This window comes from Hemibagrus wyckioides, linkage group LG08 (assembly GCF_019097595.1).
Source record: "Hemibagrus wyckioides isolate EC202008001 linkage group LG08, SWU_Hwy_1.0, whole genome shotgun sequence".
NCBI classification, from domain to species: domain Eukaryota; kingdom Metazoa; phylum Chordata; class Actinopteri; order Siluriformes; family Bagridae; genus Hemibagrus; species Hemibagrus wyckioides.
This window is the reverse complement of record NC_080717.1, coordinates 6123543-6137233: the sequence shown is the minus strand read 5'-3', so window position 1 is coordinate 6137233 and position 13691 is coordinate 6123543. Positions and strand designations below refer to the sequence as shown.

At 39.3% G+C, this 13691-nt stretch overlaps 2 protein-coding genes across 2 annotated transcripts; one reads left to right on the top strand and one right to left on the bottom strand.

Annotated features, from left to right (window-relative positions):
* The first annotated feature begins 46 nt into the window (after window positions 1-46).
* Window positions 47-6030, top strand: zgc:113229 (uncharacterized protein LOC550612 homolog). The gene is made up of 5 exons (XM_058396157.1): window positions 47-1068; window positions 1154-1296; window positions 1585-2146; window positions 3457-3702; window positions 4942-6030. The coding sequence occupies exons 1-5, from the start codon at window positions 439-441 to the stop codon at window positions 5206-5208; spliced, it is 1848 nt and encodes a 615-aa protein (XP_058252140.1). The 5' UTR covers window positions 47-438; the 3' UTR covers window positions 5209-6030.
* Window positions 6031-6210: 180 nt separating this feature from the next.
* Window positions 6211-13121, bottom strand: p2rx3a (purinergic receptor P2X, ligand-gated ion channel, 3a). The gene is made up of 12 exons (XM_058397504.1): window positions 12845-13121; window positions 11459-11594; window positions 11298-11369; window positions 11133-11202; window positions 10916-11000; window positions 10523-10600; window positions 10287-10416; window positions 8268-8404; window positions 8086-8179; window positions 7931-7996; window positions 7773-7850; window positions 6211-6857 (listed from the first exon to the last, which is right to left on the bottom strand). The coding sequence occupies exons 1-12, from the start codon at window positions 12964-12966 to the stop codon at window positions 6735-6737; spliced, it is 1191 nt and encodes a 396-aa protein (XP_058253487.1). The 5' UTR covers window positions 12967-13121; the 3' UTR covers window positions 6211-6734.
* Between the last annotated feature and the right edge of the window lie 570 nt (window positions 13122-13691).

The following is a 13691-nucleotide window of genomic DNA, read 5'->3' as shown; positions in this document are numbered from 1 at the left end:
TAGGGAAGATGTCAACTTGACACACTTGTCTTTCTTGTCTGTCTGGGTCTGTGTCATAGCTGAACACACCTCTGTGCCGCTCCTGGGCCACCATCGGACGTGTTCATATCGTTCGAGTGGAAATAAAATCACCACTTTCTGGGACTCTGAATCAAAATGGATGGATTTGTATGATATGGAAGTGTCATCATTTCGGAGTGGAATATAAACAACAGTGAAATTTTAAACTCACTTTAAACAGTGACATGCTTGGAGATTAACCCCGAAGACTTTGAGAATTGGAAGATGTTGAGCCACGATACTTGATGGAATTTTACTTTGGGCTTTGGACAAAAATTGAATGTTGTGTTGTTTGTGTGTATATGTGCGCTAATGCCGTGAGTACTCTGTGTGGCGTGCGTCACATGTAACCTAATCTTTCACTTTCAATGTGTGTAAATGGCGGACGCAAACTCCGTATCCGACACTCAGTTCTTGTTGCAGTCCATGCTTCAAAGGCTGAAGCTTCAACCAAGACCTGACACCAACAGCACACACACACAAGTACAGTTTGGTACAACGGTGAGCGAGCAAAATGGAGGCATTGCTGAAAGCCCACCTCAAACCCCACCGATGTACAATTTTGATTTTACTCTGGACAACAAATCTGTTGTGACCAATCTGACCGGATTACCGAGTCCTGGTTCGACTGGAGTAGCGACGTCCCTTTCCCAAGAATTTGCCAAAGGAATTGATGTTCGCAACTCACAAATGTCATCTACACCAAAACAGGGAATACAAAGTTGGGAGTTTATGAGCAACCACTCTGTATCAGAAGGGAACAGTAGCATCAGTAGACATGCAGATCATGGCATGATGCCCAACCAGCAGAAATTCACTCTGACAAAAATGAATGATAGCAGTATCTCTTCTCTGCAAAGCACAGGCCAGGTGGAATCGAACATCCAGGGCCAGGGAGTTGGTCAGAAAAGATGGACGCAAATGGTGAAGGAAAAATGGAAGGAGAGATACAAAAGTACATCCAGAAGAGAACCAGATGAGAGAGAGAAACAAGAACAGAGCAAAAATGTAAGTTTTATGTTTTCATATTAGGTCTCAATCTTATTCATCTCAGTCTGTCAAAGAGTTCACTTTCTTTCTATACTCCATGTAGAGCATCCTGTCTCCAATTCCTGTTCAAACTTTGCCCCAAGAAAACAACACAAATATAACATTCAATGAGGAAGTGAGTGTCCAGCACCAGCCAATCAACAACGGTTCCATTGAAAACAATTCCAGTCTACTCGATCACATGAGGTACATGAAACGTGAGCTATGTAGTTATCATAGCATATCTTTCATTTTTGAGAATGTTGTCCCGCTCATTTGCTGAACTAACACGCCTTCAGAGTAGGAGAAAATGAAAATGTGACTAATGTTGAGGAATTACAAATAAGCAGTGGCTGAGGAAATATGACGGTGTTTATAATGTGCCATGAATTTGGTCGAAGCTTAAGTAAAGATAAGGTTGGGTTTCCTTATCCATTTTTATAAATCTAATTATAATCACTCTAATTTTTATTGATTTTAATATTTCTTTCACAGTGAGACCTTATTTTCACCTGGTTCTTTTAACCTAATGGAAGAGATTTTCACTGGTCAGGAGTGGGCCAAGTTCCTTCCATCCAGCCCCATCAGCCAATCACAATCCAGTTCCATCACACAACACCAAGAAATGGGATTAACAAGCAGTATTAGCCAATCTCCTCAAAATATGCAATCCATGCTCAGCCAATGGGATAACAGAGAGACCACAAGCCCTAATGGAGCAATAACACAATCACAAATGACCTCTGGAGGTTTTCACACTGAAAACATGTTTAACCAAAGAAAGACTCCAAGTTTCGGTCAACTTTCTCACAACGGTCAGTATGGACTGTATGATCCAGGATCAAACCATTTAGAGAACATGGATCTGAGTGCCAGCCCATTAGGGAACAATCATTCGATCAAAGAACAAGCGCATGTTTATCTGTATAATCAATCGAACAACACAGATCTAACTGTAAACTCATCATTATCCAGTGAGCAAATGATGGAAATAAACCAGAACCAACATGGAAGTGTGCATGAGGTTCTCCCTGTATTGGATTTATCATATCTCCAGGTAAGAACACTAAGTGATAATGAGACATGGGTGTGTTAGTAATTGTTAGACAGATTAAAAGAACATAAATTGTTTGTGTAAGGTGTTGGGTGAGAGCTGCTAGTGATCCTTGGTGAAGATTCTTCATGTCTCTTAAAAATGTAAAGGAACATGAACACCATTTCTCTCAGATAGTGTTTTGATGATGCCGTCTAACACGCCAATGATGTTTGGTTAAGATTAGATTTGGTTCATGTGAAGAGCACTGCACTGATGATTAATGAGTTAAATCATTTCCATTCTCATAAAACCATTCAGTGAAACTTTCTGCTCTTTGGATGGGGGCGGAGTCATACTGGAAGAGACCACTCCCATCATTGGATAGGAAGGCGATCAGCTAGAAGAATCCATCCATCCATTGTCTATACCCACTTTATTCCTAATTAGAGTCACAGGGATCTGCTGGAGCCTATCCCCGCACACACTGGCAGGGGTACACCCTGGACAGGTCACGAGTCCATCACAGGGCCACACATAGACAGACAACCACACACTCACTCACTCCTATGGGCAATTTAGAATTACCAATCAACCTAATGTACATGTTTTTGGGCTGTGGGAGGAAACCGGAGTACCCAGAGTAAACCCACACAGGCACGGGGAGAACATGCAAACTCTGCCCAGGGCCGAACCCAGGATTCGAACCCAGGACCTTCTTGCCAGTGTGCTGCCCTAGCTAGAAAAATCATGCCATGAAAATAAAATAAATAAATAAATATATGCCCCCCTTTTCCTTGAATTTATAATTTTCTTTAATACCAGGCAGATTCAGCAATCAGTCTCTCCTCTCCTCAAAACCCCCCTGGTCATCACAGTTCAGTTTTATTTAATAAAAATAATCCTGATTCTTCAAATTGTAAACACATTAGGTAAACATGTGTCATTATAAGTTATGTTTTCCAAACACTAATATTAAATTACAAATAGATTTAAGGTGACTTGTATAGATTATATATTTATTTACATCTGTCTTCATTTATTCATCTTTGAGAAGAAATTAAATATCGCTTTATTAGCTTTAATCTAAATAACTATACCATCCAGAAGACATATTCAAGTGCATAATAATAAAAGTCCCTACTTTGTGGTCTGTCAGAAGAATCTTGCAGATTTTGATCACATGACTGAGCTCCAGGTATGAATAAACAAATAAAACTTCTAGCATGAAGTATAACCACATTCTTAAAGCTGGATCTGTTGGCCCAGGCAATAACAATGTTTTTGTGTGATGCACATGAGCTCTCATCATATATTTTTTTATCCCTTCTCAGTCCAAAGACGGCTCCTCTCTGAAGAAACAAGTACCTCTGAACCGTAAGCGAAGCCACTGTACCGAGAGAAGGGGTTCAAATGAACGATGGAGATCGGAAACAGGAGACATGCACGAGTGGAGGAATAATTCCTCTCCTTCAGATACAGTACCGAGTCTTTCCCCTGCTTCCTCCACTTCCTCTCTCCAGCACTCTATTTCACAGGATTCAGAGTCATCGGTGTCTATAGAAACTGTCATCAAAAGGGTAAGTCTAAAGTCTTCATCAAAACCTTGAACAGTGTAACATGATTCTAGGAAAATTTGGGTGGGGTTTAGGATTACTTTAGTGTTATCAGACTGAACAAAACCCAAGCACGTCAAAAATTCTCAGTGGATAACGCTGGAACTGGTGGAAGGAATTAGTGTTATTATAGGAAAATAATCAGTGGAATTATGGGACTCACCTTGACATAAAGCAAGGTTACATCTGTATTTTAATCTGTATTTAAAGTTAAGCCTTTTCCAGTAATTACACAGCCATAAGTGTGTTTTGCTTACTAGAAACCACAATGTGAAATTTGAAACTTAACAAGTTTGCACAGTTAGTAGGTCAAAAAAAAAGTGCTGATGCTGAAGACAGCTTCCATAAATGGTATCTCCTTACAGAAAGCTTCACTGTATCAGTGATTATATGCTTGCCTTTATTAATTTAAAGATTTGGGCTTAGATCATATGGCATGTGCTCAATAAATCCCTGTGAATATTAGAGAAACAATGACATAATAGAATAATCACATTCATATAAACCTGTGAATCATTCTCCTTCTGGCCAGTCAGATATAGTTATTCAGCAGGGATGTGGAATAATGTACACCAACCAGGCATAACATTATGACCACCTGCCTAATATCGTTTTGGTCCCCTTTTTGCTGCCAAAACAGCCCTGAGCCGTCATGCACTGTGTATTCTGACACCTTTCTATCAGAACCAGCATTAACTTCTTCAGCAATTTGAGCAACAGTAGCTCGTCTGTTGGATCGGATCACACGGTCCAGCCTTCTCTCCCCACGTGCATCAATGAGCCTTGGCCACCCATGACCCTGTTGCCGGGTTCACCACTGTTCCTTCCTTGGACCACTTTTGATAGATACTGACCACTGCAGACCGGGAACACCCCACAAGAGCTGCAGTTTTGGAGACGCTCTGATCCAGTCGTCTAGCCATCACAATTTGGCCCTTGGTCGTCAAACTCGCTCAAATCCTTACGCTTGCCCGTTTTTCCTGCTTCTAACACATCAACTTTGAGGACAAAATGTTGACTTGCTGCCTAATATATCCCACCCACTAACAGGAGCCATGATGAGGAGATCATCAGTGTTATTCACTTCACCTCTCAGTGCTCATATTGTTATGCCTGATCGGTGTATATTCTTGATGTTCTGAGCAATCGATACTATTGCTTTTGTGTCTAATGTTCATCTTATTTATTTTTCTGAATGATTAGAGGCGGGTGGAGAACACGCGTCATGTGCGATTTTCAGAAAATGTTACCATCGTACCGCCCCTTGTTTTCTCTGACGATGACGGCGATGCTGATGATGAGTATTACGATCATAACGTCAACGAGGGCAACGATGACGTTGGAGAAGAGTCACCGCCTCGTCCGTCTCTTCCCCGATGGATTGAGGCACTCAGGAATAAGACTAAGACTAAGAGTAAGCCTAAACTTAAACTTCCACGCATGAGGACTAAAAAATATCGTTTTGTGTGACAAAACGAGTGACCTGAATAGCTTTTTTATTACAAGATATTTCTGAAACATGTGGTCATTTATGTAAAGAAAACAATGTAAAGTAATACGCTTCATGTTGTTTGTAATTCTATCCATAACTTATGAGCTAATGAGATTTTTACACCTGGAAGATTCATAAAAATTATCCAGCCAGACGATCATGCAGCTTTAGCACCTCCTCACATCAAATATCAGAACGAGGAAAAAATGTCACAATGTCTGTCTTTCTTTTACAACCGTGTTGAGCTGAAAAGCAACCCAGAAAGCTAAATACGGCATCATGGTCCGCTCACGTCTGCCGAGAACGGGAATCCGGGGCTATACTGGAAACAGGCTCACTGTCAAACTGGACAGTTTAAGGCTGGACAAATGTCACATGAACAAAGTCAGTGACATCACAGTTTTCTCCATTCTGATGGGCGACAAGAAAATTCTGTATCTGCATGATTGACGGCATAATTACATGAATAACTGCATGAACAGGGTTCATACCCTAGGCCACACCTACAGGAGTCACAGAAGTTTAATACGTTTTGTTCCTGCACTTAGCTTTTTATTACAGTAATGACCTTTATATTGAAATAACCGAATTTCAACACATTTCTTTGCAAAAATGAATCGCGGCATAACAACACCAAGAGAGAAAACAGTTTATTAACTAACACTGATTTCTTACTGATTACAATGAAAATCACACAATTTTTAACTGCTATAACCTTCCATGTAAGAATAATAAACATGTTTTTTTTTATTTTAGACATCTTTAAAATGTATTATTCAGGGTTATTATTATTATTATTATTATTATTATTATTATTATTTTTACACAGATATTGTGTTTACAGTGTGTTCTATATGTATCTGGTAAATGTGGTTGGATATATATATATATATATATATATATATATATATATATATATATATATACATATATATATATATATATATATATATATTTGTATTATTTAGTCTATAGTCTTCAATAAAACCTAAAGGTTTAAATATCAACATGACTGGATGTGTAAATATACCAAATATACCACAGTGCAGTACAACATGCAGTAATTTTGCATTGTGATATGTTAGTGAGAAAAGAAATAAACTTTATGCTATAATACAGTGAGATGAGAGATCCTACTATATGTAATAGTAGTATAAGGCTGATGTGTTATAAATAAAGAAGCAGCCTGGGTCATTTTTTTGTGATTTGTTATGAAAGAAGTGGAAAGAGCCCGTGGAAAGCACTAGAAGGTAAAAGTACATGTGCTTACGTCTTCCTCCTTGTTATCTGAGTAATAATTTTAGCGTCATACCAGTTTCAGAACGCTGAAAATATGGCTTTGTTTCCTGACCTCATTTGCCATTAATTCTTACTCGTACTGAAATTACTCATACGTTGAGAGGAAATTGGTGATAGCTATAATCCTGATATCCTCTGTGGTGTCGAGGAACTGAATCTCACTTTTCAGGCCTTGCTCCTCCTTCCAGCCTGGACGCCCCGTCTCTCACACATGATGTCCAATGGAATACGCCCCTGAATCATCTGAGCTCTTCTCTTCCCGTTTTATCGTCATCTGGCTGCCATGATGGAGGTCGAAACTTGGAGACCTGCTGGCAGTACCTGAAACCTGAATGCGAGAGAGAGAGAGAGAGAGAGAGAGGAGAGCTTTATCAGTCCTGGGAATTGTCATGCAATATACAGTCATGTGATAGGAGAGGTCAGAGGAGAACCGAGCTGAGAAGAAGGCTATAATACCTCAAATCTCTACTCTATTGTGAATAATTTCTTGCAGAAATGTGGGCTGTACTGTTTTCTTTTTGTTTTTCTTTTTGTATCGCCAGTAATATATATTTAATAGGCAGACGTGATAATTATGAGTCATTTCTGATGCATTGTTTGCATGTTAGATTTCAACCAGTGGCTCCAGACTGCATGCTTCTGTATACCTACAAAACTATCCTATTAGTCTGACTGTACTTACGGAGTAATTTAATTGTGTAATTATAATGGACGCTTGCAGAAGGCAGAACATAATGAAAAATTTGGCCTAGATTTTTGTATATAAGATAAAACGTTTGCTTTGCCTCATATGCAGTGAGTTAGACAAGAAATGAAGCCAGATACTGTAGTTTGCTTCAGATTTGAGCTGGAGCTGTGAGGTTATTGTGGCTCTTGAGATTAACAATATCTCTTTTTTTCAAGAGAGTCCTGGCTAAAATGTCCGGGATAGTGAGTCTGTATTTTAAAATAAGTCTGTATTTCTAAAGAATTGTCCACTTTCCACTAAGTTTGGGCCACGCTTCCTACCATTTCTGATATAAGCAATTTCATTGCTACAATTTCATTTCTTTATTTTTAGCTCTGCATCCAGAGAATTGTCGTTCAGATAAGTAATGATTTAGAGTAGAAGGCTTCCACGATGCTAAACTGCTAGTCTTGCTAAACTAAACAAGCAAACTTATTCACACAGACACCTAACGCATGTGTTGACTGGGATAATGGAGAAGGCGTGTGCAGTTACGAGTAATAAAAAAGACGTCACCTCTTCAAACTTCTTCGCCTTGTATTGTTTAGCTCCTTTCAGGAAGTTTAACAGGATGATGTCACAGAGAACCGTTGCCTGTGGTCAGTGAGAATTCATTAATAATTAGTGGTGTATAGTGTGTGTATATGTGTGTGTGTGTATGCTCTCGATCTTACCAGGCCGACTGAGGTGCAAGCTGCAACTACATTAATTACTGTTGGAATTAAGTGAAATTTTCCAGCCTGGAAAAAAATACCCATAGATTAGAACATACACACATTATTTCCTTATCATACCTACATCTACACATACACACACACATTATACTCACGTTGCCGGATACAATTATGTCAAAGCGTATAGCGAAAGCTTTATGAAGTGTGCGGTAGTCTTCTCCATCTGCCGACTTAAAGTATTTTGCAAACCTGAAATAAAGAAACAAGGATGGACATTATTGTGTGTGTGTGTGTGTGTGTGTGTATTCATCTAGTGTAGAGTATTCAGAGCTGCTACCTGAAGTTGTATCCTTTTGTGGCTGAACTGCCTTTAAATGCAGAGTCCAACCGTGTGAATGTGTAGTTGGGTTTACAGTTGTTCACATGCAGGTCCAGATTGCATATCCAGGCTATATTAATTCCAATCTCTCCTCCCTAACACACACAAACACACACATACACACAAAAAACACACATACACAGTGACTGTTGACCATGTCGGACTACTTCCACTTAAGTTACAATAGCTACCAAATTATGGAAATCTATCTAGGGTAGAAAAAACATTTTCCGTGAGCACATCCCCAGCGTTTCAGTGACACAGGGACTGGAATAGTATCAAATTGATTTAACAGGATTTCCAGCTGCTCAAGACGGCTGCCCAGATAAAGACAGTAAGTTCAGCTACTTGGGGAAGTTTTGTACGTGCTTATAGAAAACAGTAAGTCATATAGTATCCTAAAGGACATTTACATACACCGACCAGCCATAACATTATGACCACCTGCCTCATATTGCGTTGGACCCCATTTTGCCGCCAAAACAGCCCTGAACCATCGAGGCATGGACTCCACTAGATCCCTGAAGGTGTGCTGTGGTATCTGGCACCAAGATGTTAGCAAAAGTCCCTTACCGGTCTTAAAGGATACTTTTGATAGATACTGACCACTGCAGAACACCCCACAAGAGCTGCAGTTTTGAAGATGCTCTCATCCAGTCGTCTAGCCATCACAATTTGGCCCTAGTCAAGCTCGCTCAAATCTTTGTCCATTTTTCCTGCTTCTAACACATCAACTTTGAGGACAAAATGTTGACTTGCTGCCTAAGATACCCCACCCACTAACAGGTGCCATGATGAGGAGATCATCAGTGTTATCCACTTCACCTGTCACTGCTCATAATGTTATGCCTGATCGGTGTATCTGGTGTGTGCATGGAGAAGCAATCAGCCAGATATGAAGCAGTATAACAGTCAATAAAACTCCATTTTCTAATGACACGGTGACGATGATATCAAGCAAGTTAGAAAATACTACAAAGATTAGTAAATAATGGACTCAGTTCAGGTACCTCATTTGTTCACTCATTCATCTTCAGCTATGACTTTATCAGGAATGGAAATAATTGAGGGATTGCGCGGGATTGGGGTTTTAAAAATGGGGATTAAAAGCAATCCTGTGCAGTCCCTCTAACAGGCAGCAAACATTTTATTCCAAAAAAAAAATGTTTGGCTGACTGTCATTGCCAATTCATTGTTGGCAGCATTATTATAGAAGGCCACCACATACATAGCCTCAGTGCAAAGTCTTGCCAGCTTTTGAGTCCTCAGCCCTATATGAGTCCTGCGTTCTATCCTTTGTTGTGACTTAGGGCAGAGGTTTTCAAACCCTGGATTAATTCAAATATTAATTAACACAATTTTAATAATAATAAAACAACAACAACAATAACTTATACTCGAAAAACATTAAAATAAATGCAAAATAAACACTTCCATCACCTGACCCACGTGCATGCAATCACGCTTTTGAACATTGTGCACAGTGTTGTTGACGCAGCCATTTTCTTTCCCCACTGCGACGATGCAAAGGCTTTAGTAGAGTCATATTAGTAGTCTTTAATTTATTTTATGCTGAATATGAGCAGGCCGAAGTCAAAAAGTACCATTTATGATTTATTTTACAAAAGCTTCGTTCTGGATTAGCCTCTCCATCGAGTATCTGATGCTGAGCGAAACAAGCATTTCATTGCTACTGCCTTTTATAACTTCCTACATGTGCGAAACTGGAACCTCGGTTTCAACCAAGATGAAGATGAAAGAACAAAACAAGTTGAATGCTTCTCCGGACATGAATGTCGTTCTGCGAACCGGCTTGGGACCAGATTCAGCAAAATAAGCAGGCCCATCCTTATCATTAAAATAAGTTATGTATACCCCCCACACATGCTTATATTTATATATAAAACCACTCACTTAGGGAGTGGCTATGAATATTGCAAACATGAAAACAAAACAAAAAACAGATACGGGACTCACGTCGTCTGAGATCTTTGTGAAATTCTCTCCGGCGTACCTTAGCACATCGGACACTCGGAAGATGGGACAGTCTAAGTTATTAACGGGATCATAGGTACAACTCAGTGACATGTTTTCAGGGACATTCCCCCTGAAACACGGATAGAGACAGACAAGAAAAGAAGGAGAGAGAGAGAGAATTATGGTATGGAAGCGAATCATAGCCTTGCTCTAGTGAAAGTGTATTCATGTCTCACCTTGTGACATTAAAGCGAGGGAAGCGAATGCTGTTCTTTATAAAGATTGTGAAGTCCTCGACCTGCTCCATAGGTTTTCTGTGAAAGGTGTAAAGAGCAGGGAAAAACTGTGTTTACAGAGTTTATTCCTAGGTGGAAGTGTGCATGTTTTTAAAACCAAATGTCCTCAGGAATATTCGTCAGTTTTGAACTTGTGGAGACATTAAGCACGTCCCCCACAAGGAAAACTGCTTATTTAAATGATTTTTATTTAAAAAATACAAAAAGAGCCAAAAAGGTTTCCTTACGCTTCCTGGGTTTAGGATTAAGTGTAGCATATAGTAATTAGCAACATTAAAAATGGTAATTATGGATAGTAAGACAAACGCGCGTGTGTGTGTGTGTGTTTCCTACGAATACACGCTGTCGTTCTCTGCTGGACACCAGCCTATAATCTCACACTGTTTAGCCTCAGTGATACAATTCCCCGTTATCTTCCCTACAAAGTGAAATCAGGGAGAATAAAAATGACTCCGAGGTGACACAAGATGAAGACAAATGACAAAAATATGAGAAAGAACGAGAAGAAAGTAGAAAAAGGGAGGAAGGAAGGAACAATGGAGACACACACCACTTGCCAAGTTTGAGGACATGTGTTTTTTACAGTCAACATCAGTGCTGCAATTAAATTTCTTGTCAGCCTGAGAAAGAGAGAAAGAGAGAAGAAAAGGAGGTGTGAGGGCACGGATACAACCGTGTAGGTCTGTGTACATTCAACAGGTTTATAAAGACCGACCTCGGGACACTTCATCTGCCTCTGATTGGGTGTTACGACCATTCTGGTGATGATGCAGAACACTGCGGAACCCTGGGAAATGTCACACAGCTTTAGGTTCTCGCTCTGAAACACTTAATCATGTGGGATATTTTGTAGTGACCATATGTTGCATAGCTGACCTGCTTGGGCATCACATAGTCTGCTACGTCCATCAGACTGTTGTTGTAGAAGCCGAAGCCCTTTACTTTAGTCATGACTGCAGTCTCCATCCCGGTGTCATTGACCTGATATGCCTTCTCATGGATAAACACCCAGCTTTAAACAACACACACACACACACACAACAGAAAGCAAAAGCATTTATTCCTCCAGCTATTTCATTTGTAATTGCAGCTCTTGTCCTTTTTCCTCAAATTGCAGAAAAAGCTAGCTGCCTAATTAAATTAGAGAAACAAAGTCATTATGTCCTTCGGAGACAGAAAGCATTTATCTCGCACTAAGCAGAATTATTTGTGACCGGATTTCTCTGCATTCGTTAACAAGACGTTTCTTCGTCCTATCTAGGACACAAAAATCCCCAAAATACGAGAAGAATTTTTTGAGAAGAATTATTATTTTTGCATTGATCTCAAATGGCTTGTCACCGAAGGGACGCCTTTAACTATGAACTCATAAACAATGAATAAATATTAAATAATAAATAATATCCTCAACCAAGAATTATTTCATAAACATTATTTACATGTGTACGGTATCTTGGCTATTTATTACATGGGGAAAAAAAGCTTGAAATTTCCATAAATTAGATCCAACCTAATAATTATTTTTAAATTAATGACTAATAAAATTTGTAAAAATTATTTATAATTTATTGACGTATTGATCAAGTCAAGGGACCAATCATGTAGTGTAATAACCATAAAAAGTGAAAAATAAATATAATATTTATATATAGTATAAGGACAGGTTGTGATTTCCGCCACTGCAGATTAAAAATAAAGATTATTAATTAATGTACATTAAAATGTCACACAAAACTTTGAGACGCAGTGCTTAATGAAAGGATAATTGATTATAATTAGAGCATACCTAATAATTAGTTCTCTCTCTCTCTCTCTCGTTACACATTCACACCTGCTGCCTGATGCCTGATTCCTCCTAACGTTCTACTCCTGCTTGGTGTTTTCTACACTTTCAGCTGTTTTGGATGGACAAGATTTTCTATTCTTCAGTAGCTATTCTACACCTAGATACTGAAACTATGAACTGCTGCTGTAGTCATAAAGCCTCGCCAGTGTCACCTCAGAAGTGCTCATGAAGGATCTACATCCATTGAGACACTTTCTATTGTAAAAAGGACCATATGTTAATTAACACATAAACCTTTCTTTCAACAGATTTTCTCTCTTCATAAGCTATTTATAAACTATATTGCATTCACTAGATCTGTTTGCATGAACTATCCATGATAGTTGCACAATTCACAGCAGTTTTTTGAAAACACACACACTCATCATTTCAACCACATGTACAACACAAGCATGTAATCCTTCTTAAGCTCTTACCCAACAAAGTAAATGATAATCAGGAGCTGAGCTACACGGTTGATGATTCCCACCGACCAGCTCTTGACCACCACGGACTTGGTCGTCTCATAGGTGAAGAAACCGGAGACCCAGCTGGACATGATGAGGTCAGCTGTCAGATCTGTGTGCTTACAAGCGTATGATAATCTCCTGTTTGCGTCCGCAGGGCTAGAGGAGAAGGCCGCAACACGTGAGCTCCAGCCAAGCTTCTCTCGTTCCCTCAGCCTCCTCTGAATGAAGTTTAGTGCCTTCTCCTTCCAGCACTAAATGCAGAGAAGAGAAAAAAAAAAGAAAGACGGCTAAATGACCATTAACGCTCTTCTCTCTCCCCTCCCACTTTCAACTCTTCCTCTCTTGTGTCTCTGGGGTCTGCTACGTTTCCTTAATGATCCGTTCATTTGCTAACCTCTCAGGCTCTTCTAAACAAAGTGTGTGTGTGTGTGAGAGCATCACCACAGTGAGAACATCAGCTGCTAAACTCAGCCATTAATCTGACACTGCGCTACATGAAAGCATGCTGTTACTTAACACACCTAATAAATGAGGCAATTAGCACTTAAAATGTTGACATCACCTGAAAGAAAATTATATTTGATTTATTATTATTATTATTATTATTATTATTATCATTATTATTATTTAATCACAGGCAGATGCAGATCACACGCATACAGTAGGATGAAATATCATCCTTAGGCCTCCTGGATCTTACGTCTTTTCCGTTCACCTGAATGGACTGACTCATTCCTGACTCTGCTCAATTTTAATTCTATAGCACATTTAAAAAAGTGCTGCACAATTAGAACATTAAAAAATGGTAAATTGA